The sequence below is a fragment of the Hypomesus nipponensis genome, chromosome 19, assembly GCF_054491055.1.
Source record: "Hypomesus nipponensis isolate SF chromosome 19, ASM5449105v1, whole genome shotgun sequence".
NCBI lineage: Eukaryota > Metazoa > Chordata > Actinopteri > Osmeriformes > Osmeridae > Hypomesus > Hypomesus nipponensis.
The window spans coordinates 12,626,860-12,643,836 of NC_140379.1; the positions used below are offsets into that span (position 1 = coordinate 12,626,860).

A 16,977-nucleotide genomic window follows, 5' to 3' on the forward strand; every position below is an offset into this window, starting at 1 on the left:
TCAGCCCAGAAGCGACTGTTCTGTCTAAACAATGCAGTGAAGACAGGCGTTTGATGAGGACAATGACGCGTGACTCTGCAGTGTGACAATGGTTGGCGGAAGCTCTTGCTGTCTTATTGAAACGAGCTGAGCTGAGCATTCTCACCTCGGCCAAACATGTGGTTCTCATCATGGTGGGGTGATATTCCATACTTCAGGCTGGAGTGTAGGATAACGGGACACTCTCATATCAACACAGTGGTGATGCATCTATGTGTGGGCTGCTGTAGTATCGAGGCCTACCATAAGCTGTTGAGGGCTATTTATACTCTGTTTTCAATACCATGTTGAAATGTGTCATGCTACATAAAGCCTTCAGTGTCATAAAAACATTACAAGCACATAGGAAACCTTTGACAGGGGTTCATGTACCGTGTCAGAAGGAACAACACCACTGACCCCTGAGTCCATGTTCTGTTGTGCTGTTGGAATGGAAACCAAGCAGATACAGTATGTTATCCCTGGCATCCACCAATGTAGAAGATGGGGGTTACTCTGTGATTATATCTGAGCCACAAACAAGTGTCCTAGGATGTTTAAAAACGAATCAATCAGCCAGTCATCCAGGCTTCATGACATCACTGGAGTGTGAGTTACCCCTGTGTGTCTGGCAACACACACGCACCTGCTCTCTGTCAGATCCTGGCTCCTCTCCACACAAGCTCATTTGAATCCAGACAGGCATATATTAAATCACTGACAAGAGAAAAGCAATCAAACCCAGATGGGATTCCTGCAGGAAAGCAGAGAAATCACCCTGGCCTAGATAAAGCGTGATGTAAACCTTCTCTGTGATAAACTGATGAGCTGGCTCCAGTGGGCCAGCTGAGAGACAGATCCACCCCTGGTGAGGACAAAACAGTGATACTGAGCAGCATGAGACAGGCCAATGGTTATGACATACACAAGGTCAAAAACAAGATGATTCTGCAAAAGTGTTCTGACTAGCGATTTGCATACAGACTCACAAAAAACGGGTTGTTATCTGAAATATAGTGGTGGCTACTAACAGAATCAAAGACCCCAGCAGTTCTTCAGCTCCCCTGGAACTCTGGGAAACTGTGATTAAAGAAGACAAATGAACAATAATTAGATGAACAATCAAGAGGTTGTTCAGAGAAAAGCCTGGCTTTTTCCAAACTAAAATGAGTCACATACTCTTCACGGTAAAACACACACACACACACAAACACGGATACACACACATGAAAATACTCATTGTCAAAGGCAGCTAATCCTCTTGGCTAATTCTGACCCTTAAAGACCAACAGTGGAAATAGAGCAAAGAAGTGGGCTAGTTACACCGCTGAATGAGGAATCAGATTAATGTAAACTCGGAAACCGTTCGGAATTTGGTCTGTCTCTTGTACAGCCCACTGAAGCATACTCACTGATACACACGACTTATTTTGTATTTGGCTGTGATTTATTCAACCATATTTACAGATTTCAGACCTAATTGCCACTTAATGAAGCATAAGGTAATAACATTTGGAAAATGTGTGGGTGTGCGTCTGTGTGCGAGTGTTTGTGTATGTGTGCGTGTGTTGCACCTGATCATTCCCAACCTATAATGACCCGAGTATTCGGGGGGATATTGTGTGTCAGACCAGTTTTACTATTCTTTAGTCTAGTTTAACTGCTTCTCCATCATTTCTTATTCCAGGCACACCTCAGAGGAGAAGCCTTGTCTAGCCAACAGTACCAGCACACAGCAACTGGAAATAAATGAGATACCCTATCTGTCAATGTTTAGAGATGATCTCCACACACACACACACACACACACAATGACCGAGGGGCAGGACAGCTCCTGAATGAAACAGACCCGAGCAAATGAATACCTAAGAGGGACAAGAGATGTACATATTGACGTGCTAAAGTGACGAGCAGACAGGAACTGTGTAAGGAAGGATAAATGACAGACTCGAGAGACTCACCACCATTATCTTCCAGGAATGTCAATCTGCTTTGTACAGCGCATACAGTAATTGCAAATATGTGCTTCAAGGTGGGGGGTTTTCTGCTCCAGTGTAGAGGAGTGTATGATGCAGCACAGCTTACTGTTGTACAGTAAGTGTCCTTCTACCAGCAGTCCTCCGAGGTGAAGCCCCAGTGTATCAGCAGGATGGCAGGGTGGATGGAAACAGATGTTGGCCTGGATTCTTCCATGTTTTACAACCACGCATGCTTAGTCAGAGGCTGCAATTATGTGTATAATGTCTATCATCTGCCAGAAGTTTAGGAAAGAATCCTTGACGAGTTTATACAAATAACAACAACCCAAAAAGCTTATTTGGTGGGCTTTCAGATCCCCTGAGCTCAAATTCAAACTTGTTTACGTAGATACTTCCGTGGTCCGGTGTGGTAATACAGTAAACATGAACTGTCGCCATGGGTTGATGCAAATGAGATCTGCAGATGAGAATCACGTCTCCATCTGAACTGTGTCTCAGCCTAGACAAGCTCTACCCAGTGACTGGGCCACAACATCAGAGCAACAAGTGGCCAACCAATGACCTAACTACTCCACTGACCTCCACCTGAGGGAGTCTGAGTACTGACTGAACAGTCGACGGACAGTGTTGTCTGAGTGGGAGGCTGACAGCATAATGACGTGATGTTCAAACCCACATGCGTAGCAGGCCATGTTTCCTGCTGGCTGAAACAGTCAGTCAGAATATGGACCCTGTGAGGTAAGCATGGCTGAGAGTTTTGCAGCATCAAAGATCTGTTGAAGCCAGCACTCTGAGGCCTAAGCCCCAGAACAAAGGGTGCACATAAACAGTTGCGTTCATCACAGTTCAGATTTGACTCAGCGTTTGTGGCTAGCAGTCTGATCAAACAGAGATGTGGTCCTTCACAGAGCTGGCTGCACATCCAGCTAGACAGCCTCAAAGATGACAAATCCTCAGCAGGGCTCTAAACACACAAGCACTCCCAGGCACACAAGCACGGTTTGTCTAATTATTTATTTTGAGGTAATTAGCCGTTAGAACATAAAGGGTTTTCCATTGACAGGCAGAATCCTCTGGAGTAGAGTTTACCAGTGCTGACAACACAACGCAGCACCATTCTTTGGGCCCGCGCCACGCCAGCTCTGCAGAACTGGACCGGACCCATTGTTTAGTGAGACACACACACTACCCCTGAGCTGACCCCCCCGCTCACCCATGACCCACACACACTACCCCTGAGCTGACCCCCCCCGCCTCCCCGTGACCCACACACACTTCCACTGGCACAGATACAAACACTTCCTGTATGCATTTGCAAAACACACACACTAACCCACAGACACACACACTACCTGGGCCCTCGCCGCTGTGAATTTTTGCTAATTTCACCTCTCCCTGTAAACAGCTTCTCAATAAAGTCAGCATCGTATCTCCGGTCATCCAGGCCTAAATGACCTGCTCCCTACTCCCCAGCCCCACCCCTCCCCATTGCCCTTCACATCTCTGGGTCTAATCCAAACACAGGAAACAGGATGATGCTACCACCAGGATATTGCTCCTGTCTCGCCCTCCATCTTTCCCATTCCCTCCCTCCCTCCCTCCCTCCCTCCCTCCCTCCCTCCCTCCCTCCCTCCCTCCCTCCCTCCCTCCCTCCCTCCCTCCCTCCCTCCCTCCCTCCCTCCCTCCCTCCCTCCCTCCCTGCCTCCCTCCCTCCCTCCCTCCCTCCATCCATCCCACCATGCAGCCAGTAACCAGAGAGAGAGTTAAGCTGGGGCCCGGCTGCTTTGATAGGAGCCAATAGGACAATAAACAGAGGAGCGGAGAGGCACAGCCCCTGAGAAACCAACAGCTGAATCACAACATTGGTTTGGGGCGAAAACGCTGACTCTCACAAGGGACAAACGGGTAGAAGAGAGAGGGGGAGCGAGGGGGAGACAGAGGGGAAACCGAGGAAGAGAGAGACAGTGTCAGAGAGGGAGCTAGAGACTGACAGAAAACGGGAGAGGGAGACAGAGAGAGAGAGAGAGAGAGAGAGAGAGAGAGAGAGAGAGAGAGAGAGAGAGAGAGAGAGACAGAGGCATAGGGCCGGGCCTCGTTTTAAGGGCTTGTGATTCTAGCACACCTCAAAGTGGGTCACACACGTTCAGACACAAAGAGAAGGAGTGTTCTCATTGTAGTGGCCCAGATGATCACATGGGGTTACAGTACTCAGAGGGGAGCGAAGCAGAGAGAGCGGGGCAGGGACCGGCGGAGCGTGACCAGGGTCTGGCACCACCCCTCCGAGCTGGCTCTGTCTGTCACAGTCTCCATGACATCACGGCTGGGTGATAACATGTGACAACGTGCCGGGTGCAGAGACCGGCTGGATTAAGACGCAGGCCGGAGCCAGGGCACCTATAGCACTCCTGGAAACAGCTGACTGGGTCTTGAGGGAACTCTACACACACTTCCCGTGAGGGCAACAGAACGGAGCCCTCTGGTTGGTCCCCATCTGGAGGACACTTCCTGTTCCGTCCGCTTACCTCCAGATCTAAGGGCTCTAAACAGTGGGCTCACTGCAGGCTGGTCCCATATCATATCACAAGAGGAGCAGCCAACCGCACCATCCTCACCCTGCTGACTGGTCCACACACTGGCTCTCCTCACAGAGGGGAACACAGAGTCATGAGTCCTCCTTCCAGGGGGCTGTCACACACTCTCACCTCACTGAGCACCATCCCTCTCCAGACCAGTGACCTTTCCTCTCCTCTGCATCCAATTAAAGTCCGGTAGTTTCCGAGCTCTGGACGCCCGGAGGTGGACAGCTCAGACAGACGGCGTCGGCGACGGTGCGCTCCACCGTGGGAGGGAGGCTGGAACGCACGGTGCGGGCACAACTCATCACCACGGACGGCGAGTCAGCGGCGATCTTTACTGCACCGCTGTCCGCATGAAGAATTTCTCCCAGGACCCGAGTCCCTATTTACTGTCCGTTAAGAGTTCATTTATGTTGATAGGATGACTACATAAAGACTAATAGCTGACAGATAGCTTGGAGGGAGAAGAAACGTCTTCTGTCTGGCTAGCTTTCCGAGCTGCCCACTACAGGGACATGTGGAAGGTTCCAGAAGCACCTCGGAGGTGTGTGCTGACATTTGAGAACCCATTTCCTGGTGGTATTTCAGACAGGTTCTCCGTCCCCTCTGAACCCCTGAACAGTGGGACGTTCTCGCGCACACACACATCAATAGGCCGACAGCAGAGGGAGAGTGGACACAGTCAGGCCTACCTGTGTGAACACACAGGCAGGCCCTGTCAGGACATGCTGGGGTGGAGAGAGAAGCTTCTCACAAGGCGGGGAGAGACTGAAACACGAACACAGGAAGGATGAGAAGACTCTCCTGCCCCTCCCTCCTGCGGGTGAAGGAGGCTGGGCTGGGGCTGCACTGCTTGTAGTGAGAGGAATACCATCAACGTGTTTGCTGCTGGAGACTAACACAAGCGCACGCATACTTACACTTTTTCTCACAGACATGTTGCATTGGCCCACACACACAACGGTGGTTGCTGTCAGATCTGGCATATAGCTTAAACTATAGCTGGAGGCTAGCAGCACACAGCCACACTGAAAGTATAAGAAATCTTCAAAGCAGAGGAAGCCAGGCATCCTGACACACACACATACACACAAAGACACACTTGCACGCACACACCTGCCAGGTGAGGTTATCACACCATACAATCAAAGCCTTTCAGGGGGATCCTGCTCATAAACTGGATGAAAGGTGACGCCTGAGATCCTGTCTGAGAGCATGCAGGCTGTGGAGAAGCCTGCTTCCTGCTCTGGAGCAGGGGAATTCCTCCTCTGATCAACAGATGCACGTTCAGACTCTCATTCAAGCCTTCAGACTGACCATTGGAGGTTATGTTCTATCAAAAGAAAGGTTTCTCAAGTTTCTCCAACTAAATCATGTTTAGTTATTTAAAAGCAGTAGGGTTTATATTTTGACCTTCTGTCTGTGAGTAAAGTTCATAACTGCTTGAACATAAAAGTACAAGTAAAGTGCAAGAAAAAGAGAAAGAAAAACATTTAAACTTTTCAAGGAAAAAAGGCAATTCTTTGACTTGCAGATGAATAAATCAAATCACTAGATGGAGCAGCTCCCAGGATTACATCTCACTGGACCAAATCATATAACCACCAAGAATAGAAGAGTATAAATCATTCTTTGTAGATGAAAAACCAAGATTAAGCAACGTAACCAAAAAAATTAAACCTTGGGCCAGAAAACCATGGTGAGTTTCTGGGAGGTACGGTACAAATATGTCCTTCTGAAAAAATTGCTCATCCAAGTCAAATCAGTATTTCTAAACAAAAGCAAGTTCATCCCATTCCTCCAGTTTTTCTGAATGCTGTTTGTTTAGATCATCATATTTAATAAAAAGGTCATAACACACAGCTGCTCCTGTTCTGTGCTGCTCATCCAATCATCTTTGAGATGCACACACCCAGACTCTGAAAAGCAAACCTGCAATGCTAGCACAAAAAGCTCAGAGACACACACATTCCACAGAGGACAGAGGGTAGTTCTGCCATGCTGTGTACATCCACAACCCTGCTCCAACTGGCTTACCTCAACACTGGGGGGGGCTTTGGGGCAAGGGCAGAGCAGTGCTGCTGAGATGAATGAGATCATAGCGCTGGGTGTGCTTCCAGTCGTGAGGTCGCGGCTAGATCCGCATGCTGTCCTGGGGCCTGTCACTGGGCCTGCAGTACAGGCCTGCCAGGAACAGCCCAGCCCTAACGCTCACTTTCAGCTCTCACAGAGAGAAAGAAACACCACGCAGAACCAGAGGCATCCACAGTAACTCCATCATCACCCCCACTGGAGCCAGCATCCAGCAGAGGAGGGATGAGGTTGTGAATATGGATGAGGTCATTTACACGGATAACGTTGATGACGTGGATGAAGGGCCAGGGTTAGGGCCAGGGTTAGGGCCAGGGTTGGGGCCAGGGTTAGGGCCAGGGTTGGGGCCAGGGTTAGGGCTAGGGTTGGGGCCAGGGTTAGGGCTAGGGTTGGGGCCAGGGTTAGGGCTAGGGTTGGGGCCAGGGTTAGGGCCAGGGTTGGGGCCAGGGTTCGGGCCAGGGTTAGGGCCAGGGTTAGGGCCAGGGTTGGGTCCAGGGTTGGGGCCAGGGTTAGGGCCAGGGTTGGGGCCAGGGTTGGGTCCAGGGTTGGGGCCAGGGTTAGGGCCAGGGTTAGGGCAAGGGTTAGGGCCAGGGTTGGGTCCAGGGTTGGGGCCAGGGTTAGGGCCAGGGTTGGGTCCAGGGTTGGGTCCAGGGTTGGGGCCAGGGTTAGGGCCAGGGTTGGGGCCGGGGTTAGGGCCAGGGTTAGGGCCAGGGTTGGGGCCAGGGTTAGGGCCAGGGTTGGGTCCAGGGTTGGGGCCAGGGTTAGGGCTAGGGTTAGAGGAGGCCACCCAGGAGAGACAGCCATCACAGTTACACCCGTCTGGGAATGTCATTCCATAGGCAAACTAGGAATAGTATCCCATGGGCTAAAAGCACTGCTGCTGGAATGCTGCTCCATAGCCTAACAGTACAAGAGTACACGAGCTAACCCTCTGTTCTAATGCCACTGATGGGGGGGGGGGGGGGGGGGGGGCACAGAGTCTTTAAGCTTCTGTCCTAACATGGAGTTAGGAGCCAGTTCCACTGACCAGGACTCATAATGTGGGGTTATACACAACAGACAAACAATACAGAGAGAAATTCATCACCTAAACATTGATTTCTGTTATAAAAAATTTATATATTTTACACCATTTGTTTATTGTAAGTGGATGCCATCTTGGTTCAACTGTTTCATATCTCTTTCACAGTTTGAGGGAGATGAAGGCTCTTATCTGCTCTGTCAGCAGTCTGTTGGGTGCCTCTTCCAGTCCACAGGGTGTAATGTCACCTGTGTGTGTGTTTGATGTGTGTGTGTGTGTGCGTGTGTGTGTGTGTGTGTGTGTGTGTGTGTGTGTGTGCTTGAGTGGCACTCAAAAACAAGGAGGTGAAATGCCACCTGCCTCTTCATTTCAGGGGTCAGGAATGTCCAGGGTCAGCAAGGGCCACTGTGTACGAGTTGTAGTAGTACAGAGACAGAGAGAGCACATGAGAGAGAAAGCACATGAGAGAGAGAGAGAGAGAGGGGGGGGGGGAGAGAGAGAGAGAGAGAGAGAGAGGGAGAGAGAGGGGGAGAGAGAGGGGGAGAGAGGGAGAGAGAGAGAGAGAGAGAGAGACAGAGAGAGAGAGAGAGAGAGAGAGAGAGAGAGAGAGAGAGAGAGAGAGGGGGAGAGAGGGGGAGAGAGTTTACTCACCCACTGTGTCGCAAGGCTCATCTTTGTGGACGCAGAAATCTGTCCTGCAGGAAGAAAACCAGAACCCAGTCAGTGCTCTGCTTCCTACTGAAGGGGTGGGGACAATTGGGGGTCCTCTGTTCTCATGGGTGGGAGTTCCTTAGGGATCCTAGCCCGCAGCACTAGGGCCTACAGGGTGCTGCCCATGGCTGTGGGGGGCCTGCTTCTCTCCTAGCCTACAGTACTGGGGCCTTCAGAGTCCTACAAACTAAACCTATCCTTTTTTCCCAAGAGAAGACTGTCTATACTGTACTTACAAAGACCCAGCAACACAGGAGAATTCCAACATTCTGCTTGTACACACACACACACACATACACACAGGCACACAGCGACAGCTTACAGTGTATGGTTACCATGGAGAGTGGGTGCAGAGTGTACAGGCAGGCATGCCAGGCCCTGGTAGAGCCCAGGACTCTTTCTGTCTACACTGTCAACCGCAGCCTCAATATGCTTTCTCTAACACTGGAGCCCCACGTCGAGAAAAAGAGGGTGTGTTTGTGAGTGTATGTGTGTATGTGTGTGTATGTATGTGTGTATGTGTGTGTATGTGTGTGTATGTGTGTGTGTGTATGTGTGTCTATATGCATATACTGTATGGGGCCAGTCTTGAGGAGGTCACAGGAGGAGTGCTTCCCACCATTGTGCAGCAGCACAGGGCTAGGTGAGAACAGCTGCTCGTCAACATCTGTGTACCAGCCCAGCACACAACCTGTGTGTGTGTGTGTGTGTGTGTGTGTCTGTGTGTGTGTGTGTGTGTGTTGGGTGTGCAGCTGTGTTTCAGCCTTAATCATGTCCTGCATATACAGAATACCAGAGCTCTGGGGTGTCTAGGAAGAGAAACCGACACACAGAGGGTATAGATAACCCTGACACAACCATGCTCATTCAACACTGCAGTAGACACTGATATGTACCTGTATGCTAGCCTGTAACAGATACTGTATGTAGCAAGACCAGGGGTGAGGGTGGGGGGTCGGAGGGTGTTTGCGTTCAAAAGGACCACCAGAGAGGAGGCCCTAGGTCTCCCCCCAGACCCCCCCTCCCAAAAACCCATAACAGCTGAGGAGCCCTGTCTGTCTGTCTGTCTGTCTGTCTGTCTGTCTGTCTGTCTGTCTGCCTGCCTGTTTGAATATCGGTCTGTCTGTCTATCTGTCTGTCTGCCTATCTGTTTCTCTGTATGCCCGTCTGTTTGTTTATCTGTCTGCCTGTCTGTCTGCCTGCCTGTCTGCCTGCCACAGGGGACAACAGCAGTTGCACATCCATCACTGTTGCATGGTAGCCCCCCACAACAGCCCTGCAGCGAGGGAGTGTGCGTGTCGGGGAGGTAAGTAGATCTGACATCCAGCTGGCTGCTGCTGGAAACCCAACAGCAGCTGATCTGAACAAGCAGACAGGCCAGGAGCCAGGATGGAGGGGAGATAGAGAGATGGAGAGATAGGGAGATGGGGAGATAGGTAGAGAGAGAGAGAGTAACAGAGAGGGACAGAGTGGAGGAGAGGGAGAAGGCAGAGAGAACTGTCACCCTTCATCCTCGTATCCGCATTAGGACCTGCGTCTGTGTTCAGACATGTGGGACAGACGTGGCATTAACAATGACAAGAGATCTGCGCGACACTGTCACGGGACCTGTCACCTGTCTCAGAGCTAAAGTCCCACAATTCCGAGCACAGACAAAGACACGTTCCACGGTTCTTCGGTTCCTTGTACCGTACGACCTCACCGCCACGCTGAGGTACTGTGAGCTCAGCATTTCCCCAGCCAGAGCTCCGCTCCAGCCCTGTATAAACGCTAACCTGGGACCTTGGCCAGACAGCGAAATTGCAAAGGGCTGTTTAACAGAGCTAGCAGTGGGGATGTAGTTAGAGTATTTGTCTGTAATAAACAACAGTTGTTTCCATTTAAACAGACAAAAAGATTTAACAATAGGTCATTTGATTCTCTCACTGAGACAAAGTATCTTAGAATCAAGTCTTAAACCTTGCTGTTACCCCCCCCCCCCCACACACACACACACACACACACACACACACATGCACGAGTTCTCCGTGACAGGCTTTAATTTGTCCCCGTCTGTGTGGTGTCATCCTGACTGATGCTGATCCTGAACGCTGCGTGTTCCTTTTTCAAGGGAGGGGGGGGGGGGGGTGGCAGGGGGGGATCAGGTTCACTACTTGCACCTCAGGAACAAAAGCCCCCACTGTACTGACTATCCAGCTCATCTCTTTCCCCTCTCCTCCACTCCTCCACTCGCTTCCCCCTCTCCTCTCCTCCTCCTCCTCCTCCTCATGCCCCCCCTACTTAGGGCTTGGGGAGACAGGGAAGGACCTGACAAGCTACAGGAGTACTAGTTTAAACAAAAGGATTCCTTCACCCTGGAAGGACCCCCCCACCCCCACCATCCGCACACACAGAAATTACAGCAGGTAATAATACCTGTAATCCAACATTAGGAATGTGTCATGTAGCGCCAAGGAACAAGCTAGCTGGGAGTGCAGGAGTGTGTGTGTGTGTGTGTGTGTGGTGGGAGAGGCGGGGTGGGGGGGAGTTACAAACCTGCCTTGCTGACAAACTGCTGAATGGAGAGGAGATTACAGGCCTTCATGGCTAAGCCTAGAGACAAACCTATATGATACCCCTCTGATCTGTCTGAGAGGGTACAAGCTGTCCCACGAGGAGGTTGGTAGAGGAGGAGGAGGGGGTGGACAGGCAGGGGTTCTCACCTGGTCACCAGTACTGCTGTGTCCACCGGGGGGGGGTCGTCTCTGCCCCCGGGGACGTGGTTGTTGCCTAGGTAACGGGCCCCTCCATACTCCTGGTACTGCCAGTGGCAGAAGCTCTCCAGAGCCCTCTCACCATGGTGACCCACCTTCAGCTTCTCCTGCACACACACACACACACACACAGATTGTGAATCGTCGTTTCCTTGTTCCATCTCATATCGTGACGAGGAGGTTAACAGATAAGCCTGTACTGTGGAGTAACAAGGGTCAGGACAGGAAGCTACACGTGACTATTGAGATACACTGATGCCCTCTGAAAAATAGACTAGCCCCCCCCCCCCCCGCCCTCCCACTTCCCCCAACCTGACCCCCGGAGTAGAAGGCTGTGAGAGGACTGAGACTAAAATACCTTGTTATTGGGGCATTACAGAGAGAGACAGGCCAGGCTATTGAGAGAGACTGGACCAGACATGCTATTACTGTTATCAGAGTTGATCTACTGAGAGACACACACACTTCACACAAACATTCGCACACTTACATACTGTACATGCACACACACACACACACAAACACTTCACAGCAATTTAGTCTGGTTCTCCAGAGCCCCATAAGAAAGCAGTGGCTGAAAATATATTGACAGTAAAGCTTGTGGGAGCACTCACACTCATGCACGCCCACACAAACACCAGCCAGCACCCCCCCCCCCCCCCCAAACCTAAAGCAGCAGAATAATGTGCTGGGTGGAGCAAGCACCTGCAGACTTTACGACAGGCTGAAGGTCAGAGGGATAATGAGAGGTCAGACTTACAGGGCGGGTGTGCAGCAGGACCAGCTTGGTGAGGCGGATGTTGATCTTGACTCCCAGACTCCTGTGGTGGAACATGTTGTAGACCTGCAGAAGGGGGAGACACAGTCATGCCTAGGAATGGCAGGTAAGGACACGGACAGAGCAGAGCTTTGCAGTAACAGATAAAACCTCCTGTACTGTAGGCTGTCTAGTAATCTGCCTGCTTTAGAAACAGAGATACAGAAACAAATGATTTCTCTCAGGAGATTTTAGAAGATTACGTTCAATTTGTTGTTCCGTGTTTGTGTACTAGTTCAACATGAAGCCTTTGATGCACATACTCTTGCTAGTTTTACAAAACTTCTTTTCCAACCCTGACCCTCCAGTCTTCTGCCTCCGTCTCACTAAACCTGGTAATGCCTTGGTAATGCCGTTAAGACAACAGCAGTGAGGCCTACAGCAGTGCAGGCAAGACACCACACACACCGACACACACATACACACACATGTCAGCACACAAACACAAACACACACGCATTTACACACGCACACATACACACAGTGGATGACTGCCAACCCATTCAGCTCACAAGGGCATCTTCCAAACTGACTTCAAAGGAGATTACACCCAAGCTGTGTCTGTGACTGAGGAAAAACAAAGTGGATTAGGAGGCTGGCCAGCCAAACTGACCACGCTACGCTGCGGCAGAGGGTAGACTGAGGGCCCAGGGTGGCCTGCAGCCTTCACCTACCCACACACAAGTCCATATGGATCTACAGATCTCATGCATAGATGTAGATTGTCCCCTGTCACCATATTAGCTCCAGCGTCTGTGTGTGTGTGTGTGCGTGTGTGTGTGTGTGTGTGTGTGTGTGTGCAGCCTCACCATGTTCATGACGGTGAGGAGGAACCTCTGAGCCGCCTCTGCCCCGTGGTACTTGACCATGTCAGAGTCAGCCACCACCACCGTCTCCACAGTGAACACACCCGCCAGGCGGATAGCATTCCTCCTCCCACGACCTTCCTCTCCTCCTCTGGGCCTCCTCTCCTTCCTCTTGCCTGGACACACAGACACACACACACACACACAGTTACAGTTTAGTGCATTCAGAGAGAGTGGAGCTTCCAGGCAGACTGAGGGCACCAACGGATTCATTACCAGACAGATAGATCTACAGTGATGGTCAGTCAGGTCACATACATTCACACTGCATGCCTTGGAGCCAAATTGGGATTTATTGCTCGCGTACGATTTTTTTGTTTGGCTGCTCACAAAAGTTGATTTTACTGTTTAGTCTGAGGTCACATAGCAAAAACTCTGGCCAGAATCTGATGTAGGACCACATGTGAAAATGGCCCAAATCAGAATTGAAAAGATCAGATTCCATGTGTTTTGTGCTGTTCAGAATGTTATGACAAAAAATGGATCTGAGTCACATAAGCAAAAAAATCTGATTTGGGACAATTTAGCCTGCGGTGTGTGTAGCCAGGTCTCATTAAGGACCAATCAGTCTCCTCGACACTGAGGAGGAGAACAGCAGCTGCTGAGGATGTGTTTACAGTACTCTCTCTGTGTCTCTCTCTCCGTGTCTCTCTCTCCGTGTCTCTCTCTCTCTGTCTCTCTGAGCTTGGCTCTAAATTGATGTTACATCACACACACAGCATGGAAGGGGAATCCAGGCCTTGCTTCACTCTGCTCTCTTTTTTCTCTCTCTCGTTCTCTCTCTCTCCCTCTTCCTGTCTCTCTCTTTCTTCTCTTATTCCTTTCTCTCCAAATGTCTTCCATTTGAAAGAAAAGCATGGATTACATAACAAAGGAGAGTAGCAAATGATGCCAAACCAGAGCCAACAGAAACAACTAAAGAACCAAAATTGTTTATTAAGGTACATACTCTGTCATATTTGGTTTCAAAAAGAAAACACATTTCTGGCTAAAGTATATTGGCCACATTCTTTTGAAATTCTGAGTAGCCTTAACTATAACTAACAGAAAAACATATATTGCTCGGAGCCAACTGTAGCAATAACAAATACATTTGGGACATTTCTATTCCTCAATCAACCAAACCATATTTAGTCGGTCCCAGCTGTTGCCATAGTTACCTCTCATTTAGATAATCCATTCAATGTATTCAATTGGTGCAGAGTAAAAGCCCTATTAACAATGTTTATTGAGTGCATGTCAACCCTTTGAGAGTCTAGCTTTCAGGAGAACATTCAATCCCACGACTTCAGTCAAACCAGGGCCCCTCCATAAATCTGCTCCTGGTTAGTAGACCAGCTCTTGGAGCCCACTACTGCGGAAGCCACGCTATATTGTGGAGGCTCTGTTCTGTCAGACCCAGCTGGTGTCTGTGTGGCTGGCCAGTCAGAGCGTACCAACGGGACAAATGGATGTTCTCAGAGAAGCAACAGATTGGCCTGCGACATAACTGGACAACAGAGTGGCTTCTACATGTGAACTCCCCCGAATCCACTCGGCACTAACATACAGAAGAATCCATATGTTGTCGTGGATATTCTCTCTCTTTATCTCTATCACAAGGTAGGAGGGGCCAGAGTCAGGGAGTCCTCAGGAAGTGAGGTTCTTGTAAACATGAGGTGGAGACGCAGAGCCCGGAGAGCTGGTATGCCTAACAAACACCACATGTCTGAATATCAACACTGTAATAACACACTGTGCTAATGTGTTGAATGAAGTGTGAAGATCCAGACCTGCAGTAACAGCCAGACCCACGTCCCACACAGCAGCCAGCCTGATGGGAAAACTTCCAGAAACAATCAGAGACTCGTCACTGAAGTGACAAACGTCCCACCCAGAGTGAGAGATGTTTTATTATTTTCCAATTCAGCCTGAAGATAGCGGCTGGATCAGCCGGCTGTTTGTGGTGGCAAACCATCAGTCATCTGAAGGAAATAACACAAGTTTCTGTCTTTGTTCTCAAAGGAACAAAGGTTCAGAGTCATGTTGAGACAAAAACACCCTGCTTTGAGCTTGGAGACTATACTCCTGCATCCCAGAGGAACAATGACCGTGCAAACTCAGCAGTTCTGGGAACAGGACTACACACAGTGAGAACACAGCCAAACAGTTTATATCAACTACCGATAGCAATATACTGTGCTTCTTCTCTGGTCTCTTAGTTGCCGAAATAACCCACCAGCCGTCATGACCTCCATCTTGATAATGAATGGCGGTTCTCCACGCTGATTCGACGGCAAATGGAGAAAGCGCGATTGGATCAGCAAGGTTTCTAATGAGTGTCCAATCACGTTTTCTTCCGTTATGTCATCCTCTAAATTGGCACAGATCAGAGCTACGCTCCAAAGGGAATACCAAACGGACTAACTAACACGCTCATTATCAGGCCTCTGATGTTGAAGAGTGGCGGGGCGGGGGGCTCTAGACTCTCCTCCTCGCACCTCCCAGCTCATCAGATTAAAGAGGAGGGGGAGGGAAAGGAGGCAGCCATGTTGGGCCTAATTAGCAGGCTTCAGGAGCTCTCTCCCTCGTCAGCCAGGGGAGAGAGAGGACACTACGTCTGGACTGAGGACAGCAGGAGAGAGACATAACGCAGAACTGACTGGGCCCTCGGTCAGGTGGACAGACCTGAGATCAGCTGCCCCTTCCTGTTTTAGACTAGAGAGCCCCATCATCCGGGCTCTTTGGCTACAGCTTGTCAGGGCGGAGAGAGGGGGAGAAGGAAGGAGAGAAGGAGGACGGGAAGGAGTGAGAGAAGACATTTGAGAGAAAGAGGGAGGGAAGAAAAGGGAATGGAGTGAGGGAGGGATGGATGGAGTGAGAGGGAGGAGGGAAAGAGGAAAGGAGGAAAGAGGGAGCAAGGGAGCGAGGGAGGGAGGGACAGAAGAAGGGAATCAGCGCCTAGTGTTAGTCTAACCTCCTCAGGCTCGGTCGTGCTGACGAGGTGACCATCTCACGTTCCCATTCATGAAGCAGGAATGTCATTCCAGGGAGGCTGGAGGCCACCACGGTAATCACAATAAAGACGTCTCCCAGTTCACTGGTCAGGAGCAGCGAGAGTGGAGGCTGAACCACTGATTATCTGCTGCTCACCACAAACCATTCATCTGTTCAAGAGAAACATACATCTATATAGTCTGGTAATCACAGACCAGATCAGGCCAGACTGGACTATAGACCATGCCGGGCCAGACAAGAGACCACATCCATCAAGATCAGGCTAGTTTTGACTAGACAAGAGTCCACCAGGCTAGACTAGACGATGCTAGACCAGACCAGACCCCACCCTTACATACACATACATACTCCAGCCTGTGAGAGAGCTTTCTGGGCTCAATCTCTGAAATTCCTGAGAATCACAGAAATGCTGAAAGCCCAGCCTGAATAGCCGCTGTCTGTTAAGGGACCGAGCAGGGAAGAGGTGGAGGGTGATGGGGGGACAGAAAGTTCTAGCATTCTTCTGATTCTCTCTCAGCACAGACCACAAACCCACAGCCCAGCCTGCTATCTCTCACGCCGAGTGTGACTTCTCTGTCACCACGCACATTAACCAGAGAATCCTTTCTCTGTTAGGATGAAGGGATGGGCGTAGGTCACCTCCATCACCCCTCACCCTTCCCCGCCCTATCTCACCCTTCCTTCATTACCCCTAACCATCCCTCCTCACCCCTCTCCATCTCTCCCTACCCCTCCCCACCTCTCCATCCCTCCCCACTGAAGCCGGTTCAGGCTGGTTTCTTGTCCCTCCTGCCCTCTCGGGAACATCCTGTGTGCCGGGCAGACCTCCTCCCAGGACACCAGGGAGTGGATCTAGGTTTAAAGCTCCAGGGAGTGGATCCAGGTTTAAAGGTCCAGGGAGTGGATCCAGGTTTAAAGGTCCAGGGAGTGGATCCAGGTTTAAAGCTCCAGGGAGTGGATCCAGGTTTAAAGGTCCAGGGAGTGGATCCAGTTTTAAAGCTCCAGGGTAAGATAACTAGTTGACTCCTCTGGTGTCTGATATGTCACCAGAAACCTGACCACCTGTTGCCTGTACAACTCCTACCACCAGCAAGCTTCCTAACAGCTCAGCACATTTCAAACTCTTAACCAGCACCAGTCCACTTACA

General features: G+C 50.3%; 1 protein-coding gene across 1 annotated transcript in view; it reads right to left on the bottom strand.

Moving 5' to 3' along the window:
- The window catches only part of adamts17 (ADAM metallopeptidase with thrombospondin type 1 motif, 17), a 44,527-nt gene that overhangs the window by 21,786 nt on the left and 5,764 nt on the right, over positions 1–16,977 (bottom strand). Inside the window, exons 4-7 of the mRNA XM_084683098.1 lie at positions 12,776–12,948; positions 11,910–11,993; positions 11,099–11,256; positions 8,337–8,380 (exon numbers count right to left, since the gene is read on the bottom strand). Of these exons, the coding sequence (XP_084539224.1) occupies positions 8,337–8,380; positions 11,099–11,256; positions 11,910–11,993; positions 12,776–12,948 (459 nt within the window). The remainder of the gene's footprint in view (positions 1–8,336; positions 8,381–11,098; positions 11,257–11,909; positions 11,994–12,775; positions 12,949–16,977) is intronic.